Genomic DNA, 18,076 nt, shown 5'->3' with positions numbered 1-18,076 from the left:
TGCGAAAGCTTAATTCTCATTAATTGGAATCCTTTGTTTGAAACAAATATTCCCTCAGCCACCTAGTGTAACCTTTAGACGCAATAAAAATAAAAGAGAAATATTAACTACTACCTCTAACACCAAGAAAACCACCATTGGAATTTCTGAACGCTGCACCTTGAAAAACAGCTGCAAGAGCGTTAAGCCCTTTTCATTGTGCAACAACATGAGTCTAGTCAATTCCATCACAAATCATAACAGAAATGTTATGATTTATACGGAAGGTGGGACGTGTAAAGATTACCATTTGGTGTATGCAGCAGAATGCACCAAAGACAACTTAGTTTATGTTGGTTGTACAACAGAACAATTAAATGAAAGATTCAGTGGCACAGGTATGACGTCAGGTACAATAGCAGTAGTTCAAAAGTGCACATTCTCAGAAGATATTCTGAATCTACTACGCATTCAGTCCTCAAAATGCATGTGGACAAATATATTTGTAAATAACTAACATCACGCCTTGAAGGAATGACTAAAATGAGCGGTGAATTTCATCACATTTACTCAAAACTGTTCGACTAAATATTCTTTTTCCTTTGTTCTTTTTTTCTGTTTTCCTTTTTTCTTTTTCTTTATTATTTCTTTTTCCTTTTACTAGTTACAAAATTGAAAACTGATGATGTCATTCTATCAAAGAAGGAACGCAAGATTTCCTTGTTTATATTTTGAATTTCTATATTTTTGCGGTCCTTTTCATTTCAGATTTCTAACCACTGGGCCATTGCGCCTCATCTATCTATCTATCTATCTATCTATCTATCTATCTATCTATCTATCTATCTATCTATCTGTATGTATGTATGTATATGTGTGCGTGTGCATGTATGTATGCATGTAAATATGTATGTATGTATCGTGCATGTGTCTGCGTGCACATCTGTATTTATATAATAAGTTTGAGAAAGCCACTATAATGCAAGTTTAAAAAAAATCTTTTCGTCAGGAGAGAAGGTAATGCTTAGTCCATGGTCTGTTACAGGAGTTTCGAGACTAGTGACAGGGAGGGAGCAAAATATCCTCAAACCAAGAATCTGTTTTGAATGCTTGCAACTGCGTGCAATCCGCTACAGGCAACCAAGGTGTTACGTGAAACTGTCAAGCCGGATGACAGGAACACAAAAGCTGGAACAGCTACCGCAAGGAATTGTTCCGCCTGTCAACTCTTTTGAATTAATCTTTTATTTAGGGACCTCGAAAGGGAGGTGAGCTGGCAGAATAGTTAGCCTACCGAGAAAAATGGTTTGCGGAATTTTGTCCACTCTACGTTTTGAGTTCGAATTATACATACATAAATTATACATATAGGCGTAGGAGTGGTTGTGTGGTAAAGTAGCTTGCTTACGAACCACATAGTTCCGGGTTCAGTCCTACTGCGTGGCACCTTGGGCAAGTGTCTTCTACTATAGCCTCGGGACGACCAAAGCCGTGTGAGTGGATTTGGTAGACAGAAACTGAAAGAAGCCCATCGTATATATGTATATATATATATATATATATATATATGTGTGTGTATAAGCTTGTGTGTTTGTGTTTGCCCCCCCCCCCAACATCGCTTGACAACCGATGCTGGTGTGTTTACGTCCCCATAACTTAGCGGTTCGGCAAAAGACACCGATAGAATAAGTACTAAGCTTACAAAGAATAAGTGCTGGGGGCGGTTTGCTCGACTAAAGGCGGTGCTCCAGCATGGCCACAGTCAAATGACTGAAACAAGTAAAAGAGTAAAAGAGTATGCACACACACATGCATACATACGCACATACTTACTTGCATCCATTCAAGCATAAATTGAAGCATACATGCATACATATATACATCCGTGCATATGTGCATGCATACACGTATACATATATACGTGCATGTATACATATTTACATGTACACATATCTGTATACACGCTTTGCTTTCATATACAGACGAATCAGCACCACCATTCTTTTGTATTCAATTTCTACCACGGCCACCACCAGCACGACGACGACCGCAGCGGCGGCCATCATCATCATCATCATCATCACCATCATCATCACCACCACCACCACCACCACCATCATCATCATCATCATCATCATCATCATCATCTTCATCATCATCATCATCATCATCAACAACAACAACAACAACAAAAGCAATAATAACAACACCGTCTCCATCATCCGTCACCATCACCACCACCACAGCCTTCAATGTAATGACTACCACCATCGCTTTTCTCTTTGAATCCCTGCAAGGTTTGATCTCGGTTAAGCAACATCAGCGGGAACAACAGCAACAGCAATATATCTATGCGGTCACAAGACATGCTAGAAATAGTTACCAAATCTCATCCGTTCAAATCACACCTAGCATTTTAGAAAATGAAGAGTTCTTCGGTTAATATAATCTTAGACACCCTTAAAAAATATGATGTGGATTCTACGTCTGCTCGCTCAGCGCTGGCCTGGGGTTAAACAGCAACAACAGATATTTCGTGATTCATTGAACACGCATTCATCAAAATTCTGTAAAAGAAAGAAAAAATACAATACCCAATATTGTATATCTAATTATGTAATTGTTATCTGGCTAATTTAATTAATATTTGGATAATTAATTAATGAGATGGCGTCTGTTACTGATGCAATCTGTAGTACAACATTACACTAGCAAGTTCTTTTATTTTCCTTTTCTTCATCCGTTTTGTATTCTGTTGCTGTTGTTTTTATTCTATTGTGGTTGTTGTTGTCAAGGTCAGTTCAAATCCTTCTGACCCATGATAAAGGTGTTCCAGCCGTGACCATCCTATTTATTTAATTGATACATAATCTATTAATATATTGCTGGTCCGGAATCGTTAGCACGCCGGGAGCAATGTTTAGCGGTATTTCGTCCGTCTTTCTGAGTTTAAATTCCTTCGAGGTCGACTTTGCCTTTCATCCTATCAGGGTTGATAAAATAAGTACTAGTTGAGTACTGGGGTCGACATAATCGGCTTAACCCTCTCCCAAAATTGCTGGCCTTGTGCCAAAATTTATAATATATTTGAAATTAATATGTTACTGGTGCATTCACAGTGCTTTGAGTCAATGCATTTCGTAATCTACCTGTGATTTTAATTTTAGCCAACACATTATGTATCGACAGATGTAAACATTTTGTCTGATTACAGAATATTTATTCTCCATGAAGGTATTGTACATATAGACAAGGTGTTTAAATCTGTCTATACAATGTAGGCTAAAGATATATAGAGATATTCTCTAGTAGTATAGTATATTAAAGACGGTATTATGCAATACCTTTCGCTTTTAAGACGGTAGCATGTTGAAAGGAGACATGGTTGGCTGATTGTTGTTGTTTAGCTCTAGGTCAGCCCCCATCGAGATCACCTATGATTAAAGCTAATCCATCAATGAACATCACGCCCTTTTCTCTATGAATATTATCTAGTGCAGCCTTTTCTGTGACGATGGGATGTAATTTGAGTGATAGTTGACAACTGTTTCTAGTAGGTCGGAGGAAGTCGATGTTTTTTCAATGGTTCAATATTTGGCTGGTATTTCAGGCTAGTTGGATGATTGCACAGGGCTCCATTTTGACTTGAAGATTATTCCTATCCGTAATTTTATGTCCTACATGTATAATGTAGTCCTTCACTTTTAGTCCTTTATTTGTCCATCATATATTTCCTATATCACTAGCACAACTATATGAGTAGTACCATGGAATCTGAAGCCTTTGGAATTTAAACGCGCTGAAACTGCGCTTAAATCTGGTCAACATGGCTGATGAGGGGACATCCATGTTTACTAGTTCTTTGACTTTTCTTTTGCCGTTAATCATTTCCAAGTTCTATCTTGATTTTTCATACAGGTAAATATATTGTATATGGATAGGCAAAGGAATTAGGCAAAATTGCATGAGGACATTGTATAACGTCTTCTTCATATGCGTGACAAAGTGTTACCAGAAGGAAGATAAATGAGGCAGTGCGTTATTAATTTCTGACTTGATATTTCTAGCATCAGGCAGCTTCTGAATATTACCAAAACTCAGATTTGAATAGATTATTGAGCTACAGTCTCTAATGACTGTGTTCTGAGTTAACATCTCGGAAGCCTTTAGAGGCATAATCTCAACAGCTGTTACAGATTATGACAGAATGGACCAAATAGTTAACGTCAGAAGACTGAGATCATCGGTCAATGGCACACCGCACCTCACCCTCTCCACCATACTTTCCATGTATAACTACAATCCAGATTCTTTGTGACATCATTTTCAAAGACTAACATGGTGCAAGCAGGTACTAAACTGCTTCAGACAGCCGTCTATATCTTCGTAAATCACCATCCCAGCCGCTATATCAAGGTCATCTTGTACTGGGTCTTCTGTGTTTTCCCTCTCAGCGGTGTGAGTGTGTGTGTGTCCACACGCTATTATTTATAGTACTGTGATTCGAGATCTACTATCCCCAAAAGAATAATTTCACGTTCTCCGGAAGTTAAAAAATTCTTATGACGTCAGCATATGCATTCACCTGTATCTACTGAATTCTTAGCTCATTGCATATCAGAACTTCCACACATAATCATCAGAAATTTCTATTTCTATTGACAGAGAAACTTATGGACGCAGTTAGATGAAGCGTCATCAGGGGAAATCGTAGATAGAACAAATTAAAATGTTCTGCTGTAATTATAAATGCTGGTATTTACTAATCGGCTATTTATGTGTACATGCGTATGCGTGCATGTCTGAATGTGTGTGTGTGTGTGTGTGTGTGTGTGTGTTTTGGCTGTGTATATTTAAGCGTGCACCGACTGTGTACATATGAATGTGTATATGTGTCTGTGTGTGTAAATGTGTGTGTATATGAATGCGTGATTGTGTGTGACAGTGCGTGAGAGTGTGTGTGAGTGTGTGCGTATGTGTGTGTGCGTGTGTGACTGTGTGTATATATGTATGTATCTGAGTGTATATCTGTAAATATATATGACACTTAAAAATAGAATTTTTTCAGATGTAATTCCTTAATAGTTAGAAATGAATTTTCCTTGAGACTTCTCTAGATTTTGCGCTATTTAATCTCTTCATTCTATCTACCACCATGGGGTAAAAATTTCGAAATTATGTACAAGATATCACATAAGATAAGAGCCAGAATCTTCGACTTCCGGGTGTTTAATGTTCCTCTTGCTGCGTGATTGTGACGTCTGTGGTTTTGCTTTCGTAACAATTAGTCTATACAAGAATTCATAGAAGAGTTGCTTTTGTAACCTTGCAGATTCTAGATAATAATGTGAGCAAAAATTCGGTCACTCGAAAAATATTGGTACTGTAAAATAGGTAATTACAAAGAAAAGACGAGGCAAGAATCAAGGAAAGACAAAATATCCTTATATATTATCACAAGTCCTATTTCATTGCACGTCGATTCCGTTCAACTCACGTTTACGTAGATTGTTTCATGTTGGTGAGAGGTAAAGGCAACACGTGTCTATTTCACTGTGCAACAAAATTATTATTTTTTGTCTCTGATCAGTAAGTGTTATTACCCATTTGCATCTATCTAGAAATGAAAGGATATGACTATTATACCCTGCAAACTTTGCTTTTGTGACCTGGACATCAATGTTTTGAAACTGACCTATTTTCCATTACATTTCAGACAGATTCAGCACTGAGTTGCAGAAGCAGAAATATCGTTATAGCAAATATTCTGCTCAGTACCACAGACTTGCTTGTCAATTGTTTGACCTTTACCACTTGAGCATGTCCCTTAGTGACTGACTATATACGCATTTCCGATCATGCGTAGGAGTCGTGGGGTGAGGTGGGGAGCATCGTAGCCATGTGTTGAGAGGTATTCTTTTGGGTTTGAATAAATGTAGCAAAAGCGAAGTTTGAAGGAAATAGCCATTTTAAAATACTTTTTAGGGGCAAGCGAATAGGAAATAACAGTTGCTATCCAAAGACAAAAATTGCATTACAGAGCGTTTTCTGCTGCTTCTTAATAGTTACTAAGTCCAATCGTTATGAGTAATTCTAGTACATTACGTTGCAAGCTTTTGCCCTTTCTCTAACAGTAACGAAGTGGAGAGAAAGAGGAAGATATATATATAATATATATATATATAGCGAGAGAGAGAGAGAGAGAGAGAGAGAGAGAGAGAGAGAGAGAGAGAGAGAGAGAGAGAGAAGAGCAACGTTATTGCTTGGGTTGTAAACATTTATCTCCAGCACAAGTGCCAGTATCCATTTCGTTCTCCACCTTCCCCACATTCAAACAAAGTTCAAGTTTCGAAACGTTAACTTCTGAACTTATCGAATTCTTCGAGGAATGTCCTGTCAAACACACATACACGCGCGCACACACACACACACACACACACACACACAGAGAGAAAAGATTAGCTTTCGTTTTCAATATTTGTTTATTTTTTTTTATTTATTTCATTTTAGATTCATAACATTTAAAGTTCATGAAACAAAACGAATATTAAAAAATACGTAAATATGAAATAGAAAATGAAACAATTATTTTCAGGACAGACCGGATATAGTGTCACGCCACTCTCCATTCACTATATATGGTACGAGGACGTACTTACACGGGAAGTAATTCTCATATCGGTGTTGTTTATTTCCGTTGTCGCTGCTGATATTGTTGTTGTTTATCCTCAGGTCAACACGAATCTAATATACCTATCTGTGACCAATCAGACTTTCATTCAGACATAATGTATCCCAGAATGTTCTACCGAATGAGTTTGTTCCTATTTCATTTTCAATAGTATGGGGTGATTTGTGGATTTGTGGATGTTTTACTATTTATTGTTCGTATTTTAGTGTCCTTTCAGTTCTATATTTAAGAAATGAAGAATTATGTACATTATTTACATTATTTAAATTTGACAGATATTTGCCCTCATCTTGTTTGCTGTTAACACAACGTTTCGGCTGATATACCCTCCAGCCTTCATCAGGTGTCTTGGGGAAATTTCGAATCTGGGTTCTCATTCCTATAGTATTTTCGATGTTATTATTATTATTATTATTATTATTATTATTATTATTATTATTATTATTATTATTATTATTATTATTATTCAGTATTTTTATAACGTGCTTTCCCTTCACTACCGAGCACAGCTCTGTGTGCCATGGGTATGTGCTGTGGTTTGCTGTGGTGCTCTTATGGTTACTGTATTGAAAGTGCTTTGCGTAGGATGGTGGTTATTTTATAATAGTTTTTCAGCCGTATAGGGCCTCTACCACCTTCTACACGTTGTATATATAGCCTTTCTATGTCAGATTTTGGGTGGTGCATCCTATATCCTGTCATTATTTTTCTTGCTTTCTTGTCTATTTTGGTTAGTTCATTCAGTGTCCAGTTAAGAATATTGTAGCTGTAACTTATAACTGGGACGGCTAAAGTGTTAATACCTATTATCTTGTTTTTAGCATTGGTCTCTGTTTTGAGTATTGATCTAACTCGTCTATAGTATTCTTTCTTTATTTTCTCTTTCATTTGTGTGTGTTGTATCATATCTAGTTCATTGATTCCTAAATATTTGTATGTCTGGCTTTGGTCTAATTTTCTTATTTTATTGGCTTTATCTAGTGTGATGTTGCTACTCTTAACTAGTTTTCCTCTTTTCAAGGTTGCTTTGGCACATTTTTCTAAGTCAAATTTCATATCTATTTCTTTGGTAAATCCATGCACTGTCTGTAGTAGTGTTTCCAGCTGTTTATCATTTGTAGCGTATAGTTTTAGGTCATCCATATATAAAAGGTGGCTGATTATTGTTGCTGTTATTATCATCATCATCATCATCATCATCATCATCATCATCATCATCATCATCATCATCATCATTATTATTATTATTATTATTATTATTATTATTATTATTATTATTATTATTATTATTCATATGGCGTAGTTGTATACCTTAGGAATGAGAACCCAGGTTCGAAATTTCCCCAAGACACCTGATGAAGGCTGGAGGATATATCACCCGAAACGTTGTGTTAACAACAAACAAGATGGGGACAAATGTCCGTCAAATGTAAATAATATAAATAATGTTAGTGTCCTTTGTCTGGAAATCCATTCTCAGAATGTATTAAACAAAACAGAAGCCACGTGAAATTGAGAGTTGCTGAAGAGGTTACAGGATGCGTGACGAAAGATTTCTAGAAAAATAAGAAAGATAACAAAGCTGAAATGAAGAACGAGTATATAGATTTGAGGATGCTTTTGTTGATATTTCCAGTGGACAGAGACCACACGGAATTTCCTTTGGGTTGTTTTGTATCAACTTAGATCATAGATAACACGGAGGAGGACCGTTGCAGTCAATGTGACGAGGGTGGCCATAGAAAATCTGGAAGAAGTGTTGGTTGCCGTGACATGGACTTGGTCGGAGGGCGTGAGTGGATAAATCTGAATGTCTTCTCTGGGATCGAGTGAATCGTAGGTAAGAGGTAGGTGAGATTTAGACCAGGGGATACCTGCAATGATAGAAGGGGCAACTACAATGTCAGTGACCTATACATACATGCATACATAAATACATACATATGTTTGTATATATGGATATATATGTATGTGTATATGCATGCTTATTTATACATATATATATGTATGTATGTATGTATGTATGTATGTATAGATATATGTATATGTGTATATACATAGTTATATATACATATGTATATATGTATGTATATATATTTACACACACACACACACACACACACACACACACACATATATATATATATACACATACATACGTACATACATACATGTATACATATGCATATACATACATACATACATACATACATACAAACAAACACACACTCACATACAGAGTGCGTGCGATGGGTAAAATGTACACATCTAGACCACAAGGAAAACAAAATGATGATAAGACGCTAAATTCTGTGAGGGAACATTTCCAGTCGATCTTTTAGCTATTTCTACTGAAAGTTGTATCATTTGGCGACAATATAGAATAAAGCTTTCTTTCTTATTACAAAAAACGCAGTAGAGACGTAGAGAAACAAATCTTGATTAATGCACTTGTCTACTACAGAAAAAATATTCACATAATAGCATGCTTTCTATCCTTCTTTATGATAGCTAAAGGGACTATGATAATGTCGATGACCGTATTTTAGCTAGAGATACTTAGGTAATAGGTACACATGGATCGGATACCGATCTATCATAGGTATAAAATTCTCTAGATCAGCTAGTACCAATTTATGTATGACACCTAGACCTACTGAAGCAATGTATTGGGTTGTCCGGAAAGTTCGTGCCGATTTTTAAAGGAAAGAAAAAGGTCAATAAATACTTGCCATTACATTTTTGATCAACCAAATATGAACCATTTTGTTGCACAATGCGTCTCCATCTTTCTTTTAACTTGAAAATACCCTCTTTCCAGAATTGAGGTGGTTTCATGGCAAATAAGTCGAAAGATAAGCTACTATAAATAGGCACGAACTTTCCGGACAACCCAATAGAATATAAAAGTACTAGGATGACAATAGGAAGACGGAACCCTAATATATCATAGCATTCTGCATACGATTTTGTAGTAACTATACTATTCCTTATGGACGATAAGAAAACTGATGAAAGAAGAGAACTCGTTGGAATTCAATACAAACCTAATTCTTTTGAAGCTGTTTACTGACATTTAAAGTAGCGTGTACTTTTCTTTATGGCATTTACAATGAATTCAATGCTATATATTTAATGAAGCGTGAGAAAAATCTCCAGTTAATTCATTAGACGTATGCCTGTGAGAAGAAAGCATTAGCATAACAAATATTGCAAATTCAATTTGAGTTTGTTATGTGTGGATGACAATTCCGGAAATGTTTTAGCTTTATAACACCGCCACAGTGTCTTCCTCTCCTTAGACCTCATCTCCCTACTTGATCATTGGATAAGTATTAATGACCAATTAAAATCTTTTTCCCGTTGCATTAAATATGTTGACTCTCATTTAGTTGCTACTTTTCGTGTGGATGGCGACTCTGGATATTTTCTTACTCAGCCTTTATTTAAAGTTTAGGAAGAATGAGAGAGAGAGAGAGAGAGAGAGAGAGAGAGAGAGAGAGAGAGAGAGAAGAGAGAGAGAGAGAGTGAGAGAGAGAGAGAGGGAGAGAGAGAGGGAGAGAGACAGAGAGAGAGAGGAAGATTAACTACATACCACAGCCTCTGAACACATGTTGTAGACAGCGAAATCTTCCGTCGAAACACCAACAAAGATCGCATTTATAGCGTAACCAAGTGCCGTGTTTTAATGGACCACAGCTCCTCTTTAATAGCTGGTACTCACAATATCGTCCATGGAAGTGTCTAGAACAAACAACAATGGTTAATATGTAAAGCTTATATCAAGATAATGGACTGGCGAGTCAATAACATGTAGGACAAAATACTCTGTAATATTTATTTGAGATTTGACGTTCTTATTTCGTATCCTGTCAAGGTCAACGTGGTCTTTCATCCTTCCAAGGTCGATAAAATACCAATCAAAAACTGGGGTCAGTTTAATCGATTATATCCAACGTCAAAATTTGAGGCTGTGTCTGGCTATGTTAGAACTCAACATGTACAACTTATAAGGCGGCGAGCTGGCAGAGTCGTTACCGCGCCAGACAGAATACTTAGTGGCATTTCTTCCGGCTTTACGTTCTGAGTTCACATGCCGCCGGGGTCGACTTCGCTTCTCATCCTTTCGGGGTCGACTTCGCTTCTCATCCTTTCGGAGTCGACTTCGCTTCTCATCCTTTCGGGGTCGATAAAATACGACTGGGGCCGATTTAACCGACTTACCCCTCCCACTAAATTGCTGGTTTTGTGCCAAAATTTGAGACATATATTGGGCATGTATATATATATAACTGCCCCCTAACGTATTTAGTAACAATAGTCCATAGAATTGTCTTGAAAATTTTCGAGACGCAAGCTGCGAGACATGACTCATCATCAGGTGGGCTGAACTATTGAATAACATTTGAATAAACTTTTTTTCCCTCGTGAAATTAAGCGTGCTTTTCAGTAGGTCCCACGGTGGCAGTTTGCTCATAACTAGTCTAGAGCTAAAAGGTTGTTAGTATGTGGTACTGCAAGCCTTGTTAATAGCTACTAGTTGGAGTATCATTCCTTTATATTGTAACTCTGATACAATGCTACAAATTTCTATTATGGTGGTAGGGAAATTAAAGAAACCACACACTCATAAATGCATTAAGAATCAGTTGCATGAACATACATCAACTCAAACAATACGCGGGTCACATTTCAAACACTATAAATAGATAGATAGATAGATAGATAGATACATACATACATACATACACACATACATACATATAAGAACAAGAATGGGCTGTTCAAGTTTTTGCTGCACGCATTGTTGTTTATTTAATAATGCATATTTTATGATGTTACGTAACTTTTCATTGTTGCATAACCCTACCATTTCATCAGAGAATTTTGATTCTTTTACCAGCGAAATTGTATATATGTAATACACACACACACACACATATATATACATATATAACTGTATAGACATGCATACATATATAGGGAAGATGTAAATCTCTGCTGCCTTTCACTGATTTCCCTTCAGTCGACTCTTGTCTGAAGAAGGTGTCTGTCTCCACACTCCTTGGCAAATTCACTGTACTATTTTTGTCAATTTTGCTAATTCTTTTTCAATTTGGCCGATGCAAAGAAACACCATTATTTTAAGAGTTTGTTATATACAAGCACGCACATATATGTATATATATTGTACGATTTGACAAATTCTAAAGGTACTGATCTTAGTTTGCTTTGGAAATGCATACATACATGCATGCATACATACATACATACATACATAAGGCCTGAAATTTTGGGAGATGGGGTTAGTCGATTATATCAGCCCCAGTACTCAATTGGTACTTATTTTATCGACCTCGAAAGGATGAAAGGTAAAGTCGACCTCGGCGGAATTTGAACTCAGAACGTTAAGACTAATGAAATACCGCTACGCATTTTGCCTGGTGTGTAAACGATTCAACCAGTTCGCCGCCTTGCACATGTGTATAATAATCGCAACTGTAATATTGAAAATAGAAACAACAATACTATTGGTCATATAGAGTCACTCTTAATCTTAATGATGAAAATGTTAGTAAAAATGTTTATAAAAAATGATAATCCTTTTTAATATAGGCACAAGATTTAAATTTCTGGAGGAAGGATTTAGTTAATTTAATCGGCATTTTATTTTACCTATCCTAGTGAGATGAAAAGCAAAGTTGGCCTTGGCTGGATTTTGAACTTAGAACGTAAAGAGCCGGAACAAATACCGCAAAGCATTTTCTTTCTTTTTTTTCTTAGATGTTCTCACGATTCTGTCGAATCACTGCCCTCTTTGATAATAATACTAATAAAAGTAAACACTCTCGTAATAAAGCTGCTGATAATATAAGTAATGACGTAAATCTTAATAAATATCGTTAAATATGAAAAATGGTGGCGATGATAATGGCGATGATGATGATGATGATGATGATGATGATGATGATGATGATGATGATGATGATGATGATGATGTTGATGATAGAGATGGTAATGGATAATTAAGAATATAGAAATATTTAAACAGATATTTAAAGATTGCATTATTAATGGCAGAAACCACATTCGGTGATGAAATAATAGATAGAAAATACGATAAAAAGTTAATATTGTTTTATTAGATGTGCGAATAGCCTTTATCTTTGGTGGTGTTAAGACCTTCAAGAGCCTATTTAGAGAGAAAAGAAAAAAGATGTTTATGGTAAGACTTAAGATCTTATGTAATTCTCACTTTTAGGAGCGAATAGTTAGTTGAAGAAATGTATGAGTTTTAGTGTTCACAGTGGGTTACACAGCACCGAATACCGTGCTATGCTTGTCAATGAGAGGTGGGAGTATTAGCTAGAAAATATAAGTGTAACTAGAGGAGAAAGAGGGATGCGCATAGTGTGGTGTCAGATGGAACAGAAGAAAAGTTAGTCTAGGTACTTGTGGCTTTATTAGATTTGCAGATATGCATTTTTTGATTGGAAATATAGTCAGGCAGTAGTGGAGTTGATATGAGTTGTGCCTGAAGAATGGGTTCAGAGTAAACGATAATTTACGTCATACATTGGGCTTCTTAATACCCCTGCGTATCCAGAGAAAGTTGAAGTTAACTATTGAGTTTTCTTAGTAAAGATGCAGCAGTTGCACTAAGCTCAAAATTCTATCTACTAAGATACAGTTGTTCAAAATAGGTTTGTGATGCAGAGACGTTGTATATATCTTGTACAGGATGCGATAACTTTCTGACACTTTTGGTTGAAGGTTTGCATTGCCTGTTCTGTGTACAAAATAGAGGGTCTGCTTTTATTCACATACGGTGTATCTCCCACAAGGATCTTCCATATTGAATATTTTCTCTTTAGGTTGCGGTAGGTAAATGGACAACATTGTAATGTTTTTTTCGTGTTGGGTTACGGAAAGAACGTTGTGTTGGGTGTAGCGAGCCTATAATTAGTGCTTGGGTTTACATACAGTGTGTAAGAAGAGTTAGTTTGTACAGCACCCTGATATATGATGTTATGTTCAATATTTAGCATTTAGAAAACACTTGGTCGAGTGTGTACAATTTCAGTTGGTGTTACTCATTTTATTACTATGCGTGTTAATGTCATACATGTTCACTTTCAATGTTTTGTACTGTATTAGATATTTGGTGTTGTGAGTAGAAGGCCATACATATGAAGTAATACAGAGAAAAAGAACGTATTTATGTATATGTGCATGTGTGTTTATGTTATATCATATTATATTACATATACTCTTTTACTCTTTTACTTGTTTCAGTCTTTTGACTGTGGCCATGCTGGAGCACCGCCTTTAGTCGAGCAAATCGACCCCAGGACTTATTTTTAGAAGCCTAGTACTTATTCTATCGGTCTGTATTGCCGAACCGCTAAGTTACGGGGACATAAACACACCAGCATCGGTTGTCAAGCGATGTTGGGGGAGGGGGGACAAACACAGACACACAAGCACATACACACATACATATATATATATATATACATATATACGACGGGCTTCTTTCAGTTTCCGTCTACCAAATCCACTCACAAGGCTTTGGTCGGCCCGAGGCTATAGTAGAAGACACTTGCTCAAGATGACACGCAGTGGGACTGAACCCGGGACCATGTGATTGGTAAGCAAGCTACTTACCACACAGCCACTCCTAAAGAAGTTTAAATCATTTGAGTTAATGACGTTCAATGCATGTTGTAGTTGATATGATTTTTTATTACTAAACCTCAAACCGAGATATCGTCTTGCGACTCGAGTTTTTATCCACAACGATTAGCTTCTCGCTTGAAGATTGCAATGATTTGAAACTGGAGTATCGAAACAAATTCTTAGCTCCACTTACAATAAAACACCACACACGCACTATCTAAAATTTTTTATTACATAATATAGATTTAACGCTATTCTTTTTACCATCTCTTTGTATTCTCTGCCGCTTCTCTCTTTATATCACTTCAATTCCTTGTCCCTTTTTTGGCCACATGCATAACATTCACACACACACACGCACATTTATATATGTATGTGTGCATATTTCTGTGTTTATGTATGCATACAAATACAGAAATATATTCTTATATATGTAGATATGTATGTATGTATATATATATATGCATGTATATATATGTATATCTATGTGTGCATATATATGTACCCACATTATATCCGTACTGACAGGCATAACTACTGGCATACCTATATACGTACAAATATATCTATATTCATACATTCATGCATACGTAACATACAAACTTAAATACATATATAGATATACACATACATATACCTATACAGAATTTGTGCAAACATACACCCATGCCAGGCAATGTAGAAGTTAATGTCAATTAAAAATACAAACCCACAATTTACATCAAATTTGGAGATATTTTTGTAGTGACGGTTGCACAAAATGAAGTCGAAAAAATTTAAGTAAGGTTTAGAAGAATAACTTTCTTCTCTTGTTTATTACCCAGTAACATTATTTAGATAAACACTGATGCGATTCAACAACCCCATACTTAGGTGTAAATATAAGAATAATAAAAAGCAATACACGTATAAGACCAGTAAATATTTAAGTAGTTTAGTAAATGCTTATACATGCAGGGAATGGTAAACAACAAATGTGTATATAGATATAGTTAAAAAAAAAAAAATTCACACAGATAAATATAAAAACTTCAGTTCTGGTATTTCTACTCGGCAAAGTTTTTGATTTTCTCCTTCGAGACAACAGTACACAATGAAATTATAGAACAAACAATCGAGTAGTTAATAACGGATGTTCAAATGATTTAATAGACTATATTATATAACAAATTTTATGCAATACATTGAACAGACATAGCAGTCTATAAAATAAAAGCAAAACACTCATATATTAAGCTTAAAACAAAAATCAAATGTTTTCTGTCTATAGATTAGACGAATACGTAATTAAAAAAACTCAACAAAACAGCAACAACAAAAAAGGAAAAACAAAATAACAAAAAAGACAAAAAAAAAACAGAGCACAAACTATCTTACTCTGCCTTTAATAATATATTATGAATAAACGAAAAGTAAAATACTGCTCACCAGTAGCAAACCACAAGGCAACAAGCTGCAGAACTATTGGGCTACAAGTAATATGCAAATGTTACAAACTTATCGAATCTAGCTATTACATTAGGCATTACATTGGGTATAAAGCTACCAAATTTTTAGCTATTACATTGGGCATAAAGCTACCAAATTTTTTACGCTGGCTGTTCATGTACGTGCATCAAGGGGCCATTATATCACTCAAAATAAGACAAAATATTTTATTGTATGGTTTTGTCGTTGCTATTTTTAATGCTTGTTTTCTATATATTTTTAATGCCTGTTTTCATTTGTCACCGTTATAGTGATAAAGAAATCGCCGTTCCTGGTGGTATTTAATTTACTGTCCTTTAAGTTCTAAGTTCAAATCGTGCTGAGGTCAAATTTGCCTTTCATTCTTCTGGAGCCATTATAAACGACTGTTGTCCCACCTAAATTTCTGGCCATGTCTACGGAAGAAATTATTACTATTTTTTTATCAACTGATTCATGTGAGTTTATGTAGAATCACCAAACGTATACCCATGTTCTTGATTTACATGTAGCATTATCTTTTAAGGGCATAAAGTTGTGTTTGTATACTAAGTCTGTTTAGCTGCATTATGGGGCTTGTTTTGATGTTTCTTGTGTTTTGGTATATTTGTTTTTAGGGTTTCGTCTTTTTGCCGGGAGGTTTGCGTGCAATGTGATTTGTGTAATTTTGTTGAGTATTGATTGTGTTTTGTATGCTTTGTGAGGTATTTTTGGAGCCGAGCGGTGTTTGTGCAGAGCTGTAATTCTCAACTGGGGTCCATATAGCCTTAGGGAGTCCATATAAGATTTTATTGTTAAGATTTGTATGCAATACTTTGAAGTCAAAGCCAGAGTATTACAAGGCGACACGCTAACACCTTATCTCTTCGCCACCGTTCTGGACTATGTAATGCGTAGAACGTACGAGGGTAAGGCAGAAGAACTGCATAGGCAAAATAGACGGCATCAAGCAGTAACAGTAACTGACCTAGACTATGCTGATGAGCTGGCAGTACTAACAGAGAGGACAGATCAGGCACAGGAGGTGCTCAGTAGATTAAAGCAGGAATCGGGGAAGGTAGGATTGTACTGTAACGCAAAGAAAACAGAGCTGCAAGTATTCAACCACAAAAGGCCTGTGTCAGTGAAAGTGAGAGACAGTAGGACGCTCAAGGTAGTTGAAAATTTCAAATACCTTGGTGCGTAGACACAAAATACTGAAAAAGACACCGTAGCAAGGAAAGCTCTTGCCTGGAGCGCATGCCGTAGATTGAGAAAAGTATGGAGTTTAAAGTTAGCAGGAAATTGAATTAGAAGTTGTTTCTGGCAACAGTGGAGTCTGTTCTATATGGGGCTGAAACATGGACGCTCACTAAAGCATTGAAGAAGCAGTTGGATAGTTGTTATGCGAAGATGCTTAGAATGGTACTGAATGTCTCCTGGAAGAGTCATACAACAAACGCCGACTTATACCAGGGACTACCAAAAGTAACATTGAAGATACAACATAGAAGGATGAGGCTAGCTGGACACTGCATCAGACATACCGATGAAATTGCTAACAAGCTTGGGCTCTAGCAACCAACGGAAGGAAGAACCAGGAGAGGAAGGAAGAACCAGGAGAGGAAGGAAGAAGACGACTTATATCGACAACTTGCTGGAGAATACTGGTATGGAAGGGGGACAGGAACTGAGGACCATGATGGAAGATCGAGATGAATGGGAAAAACGTGTGGAAACAGTCTGAGGGACGACCTAGACAGATAGATTGTATGTAATAAATTGGTTATACTTCTACAATAAACAAAATATTTAAACAATTTTTAAATACAATTCTTAATAGTATTTAATTATAAAAATATGATAGGAATTTTTTTATACATTGAATTGCTACGAGGGTCCACCTAAGTAAATCAGGGATCAAAGGGGTCCGTAGGCAAAAAATGGTTGAGAGCCTCAATTGGATAGGTTGTTTTATGTGTTACATTAACAGGTGTCAATGTGTAGAGTATGCGTAGAGTCGGTGTGGTTTATGTGTTACAGTAATGGCTGGTGAGTGTGAGTAGCATGGGATTTTGGGGGTATGTTGGATGTGCTATACTATCGAGTAGGGATTCTGTAGAATACATGCTGAGAATGGTAAACAGTAAATGTGTATACAGGTATAGTTAAAAAAATATTCACACAGACAGATATAAAAAAAACTTCCGTTCTGGTATCCCTACTCAACAAAGTCTTTAATTTTCCCCTTTGAGACTAAGTGCTCAATGAAATTACTAA

General features: G+C 36.2%; 1 protein-coding gene across 1 annotated transcript in view; it reads right to left on the bottom strand.

The window, feature by feature from the left end:
• Window positions 1-7,013: 7,013 nt before the first annotated feature.
• The window catches only part of LOC106871742 (uncharacterized), a 42,347-nt gene continuing 31,284 nt past the window's right edge, over window positions 7,014-18,076 (bottom strand). Inside the window, exons 4-5 of the mRNA XM_014918361.3 lie at window positions 10,266-10,414; window positions 7,014-8,544 (exon numbers count right to left, since the gene is read on the bottom strand). Coding sequence (XP_014773847.1) covers window positions 8,348-8,544; window positions 10,266-10,414 — 346 coding nt within the window. The 3' untranslated portion in view covers window positions 7,014-8,347. The remainder of the gene's footprint in view (window positions 8,545-10,265; window positions 10,415-18,076) is intronic.

The sequence above is a fragment of the Octopus bimaculoides genome, chromosome 8 (assembly GCF_046866305.1).
Source record: "Octopus bimaculoides isolate indiv1 chromosome 8, ASM4686630v1, whole genome shotgun sequence".
NCBI classification, from domain to species: domain Eukaryota; kingdom Metazoa; phylum Mollusca; class Cephalopoda; order Octopoda; family Octopodidae; genus Octopus; species Octopus bimaculoides.
Note: the sequence above shows the minus strand (reverse complement) of the source record. Positions and strands in the feature narration are given on the sequence as shown.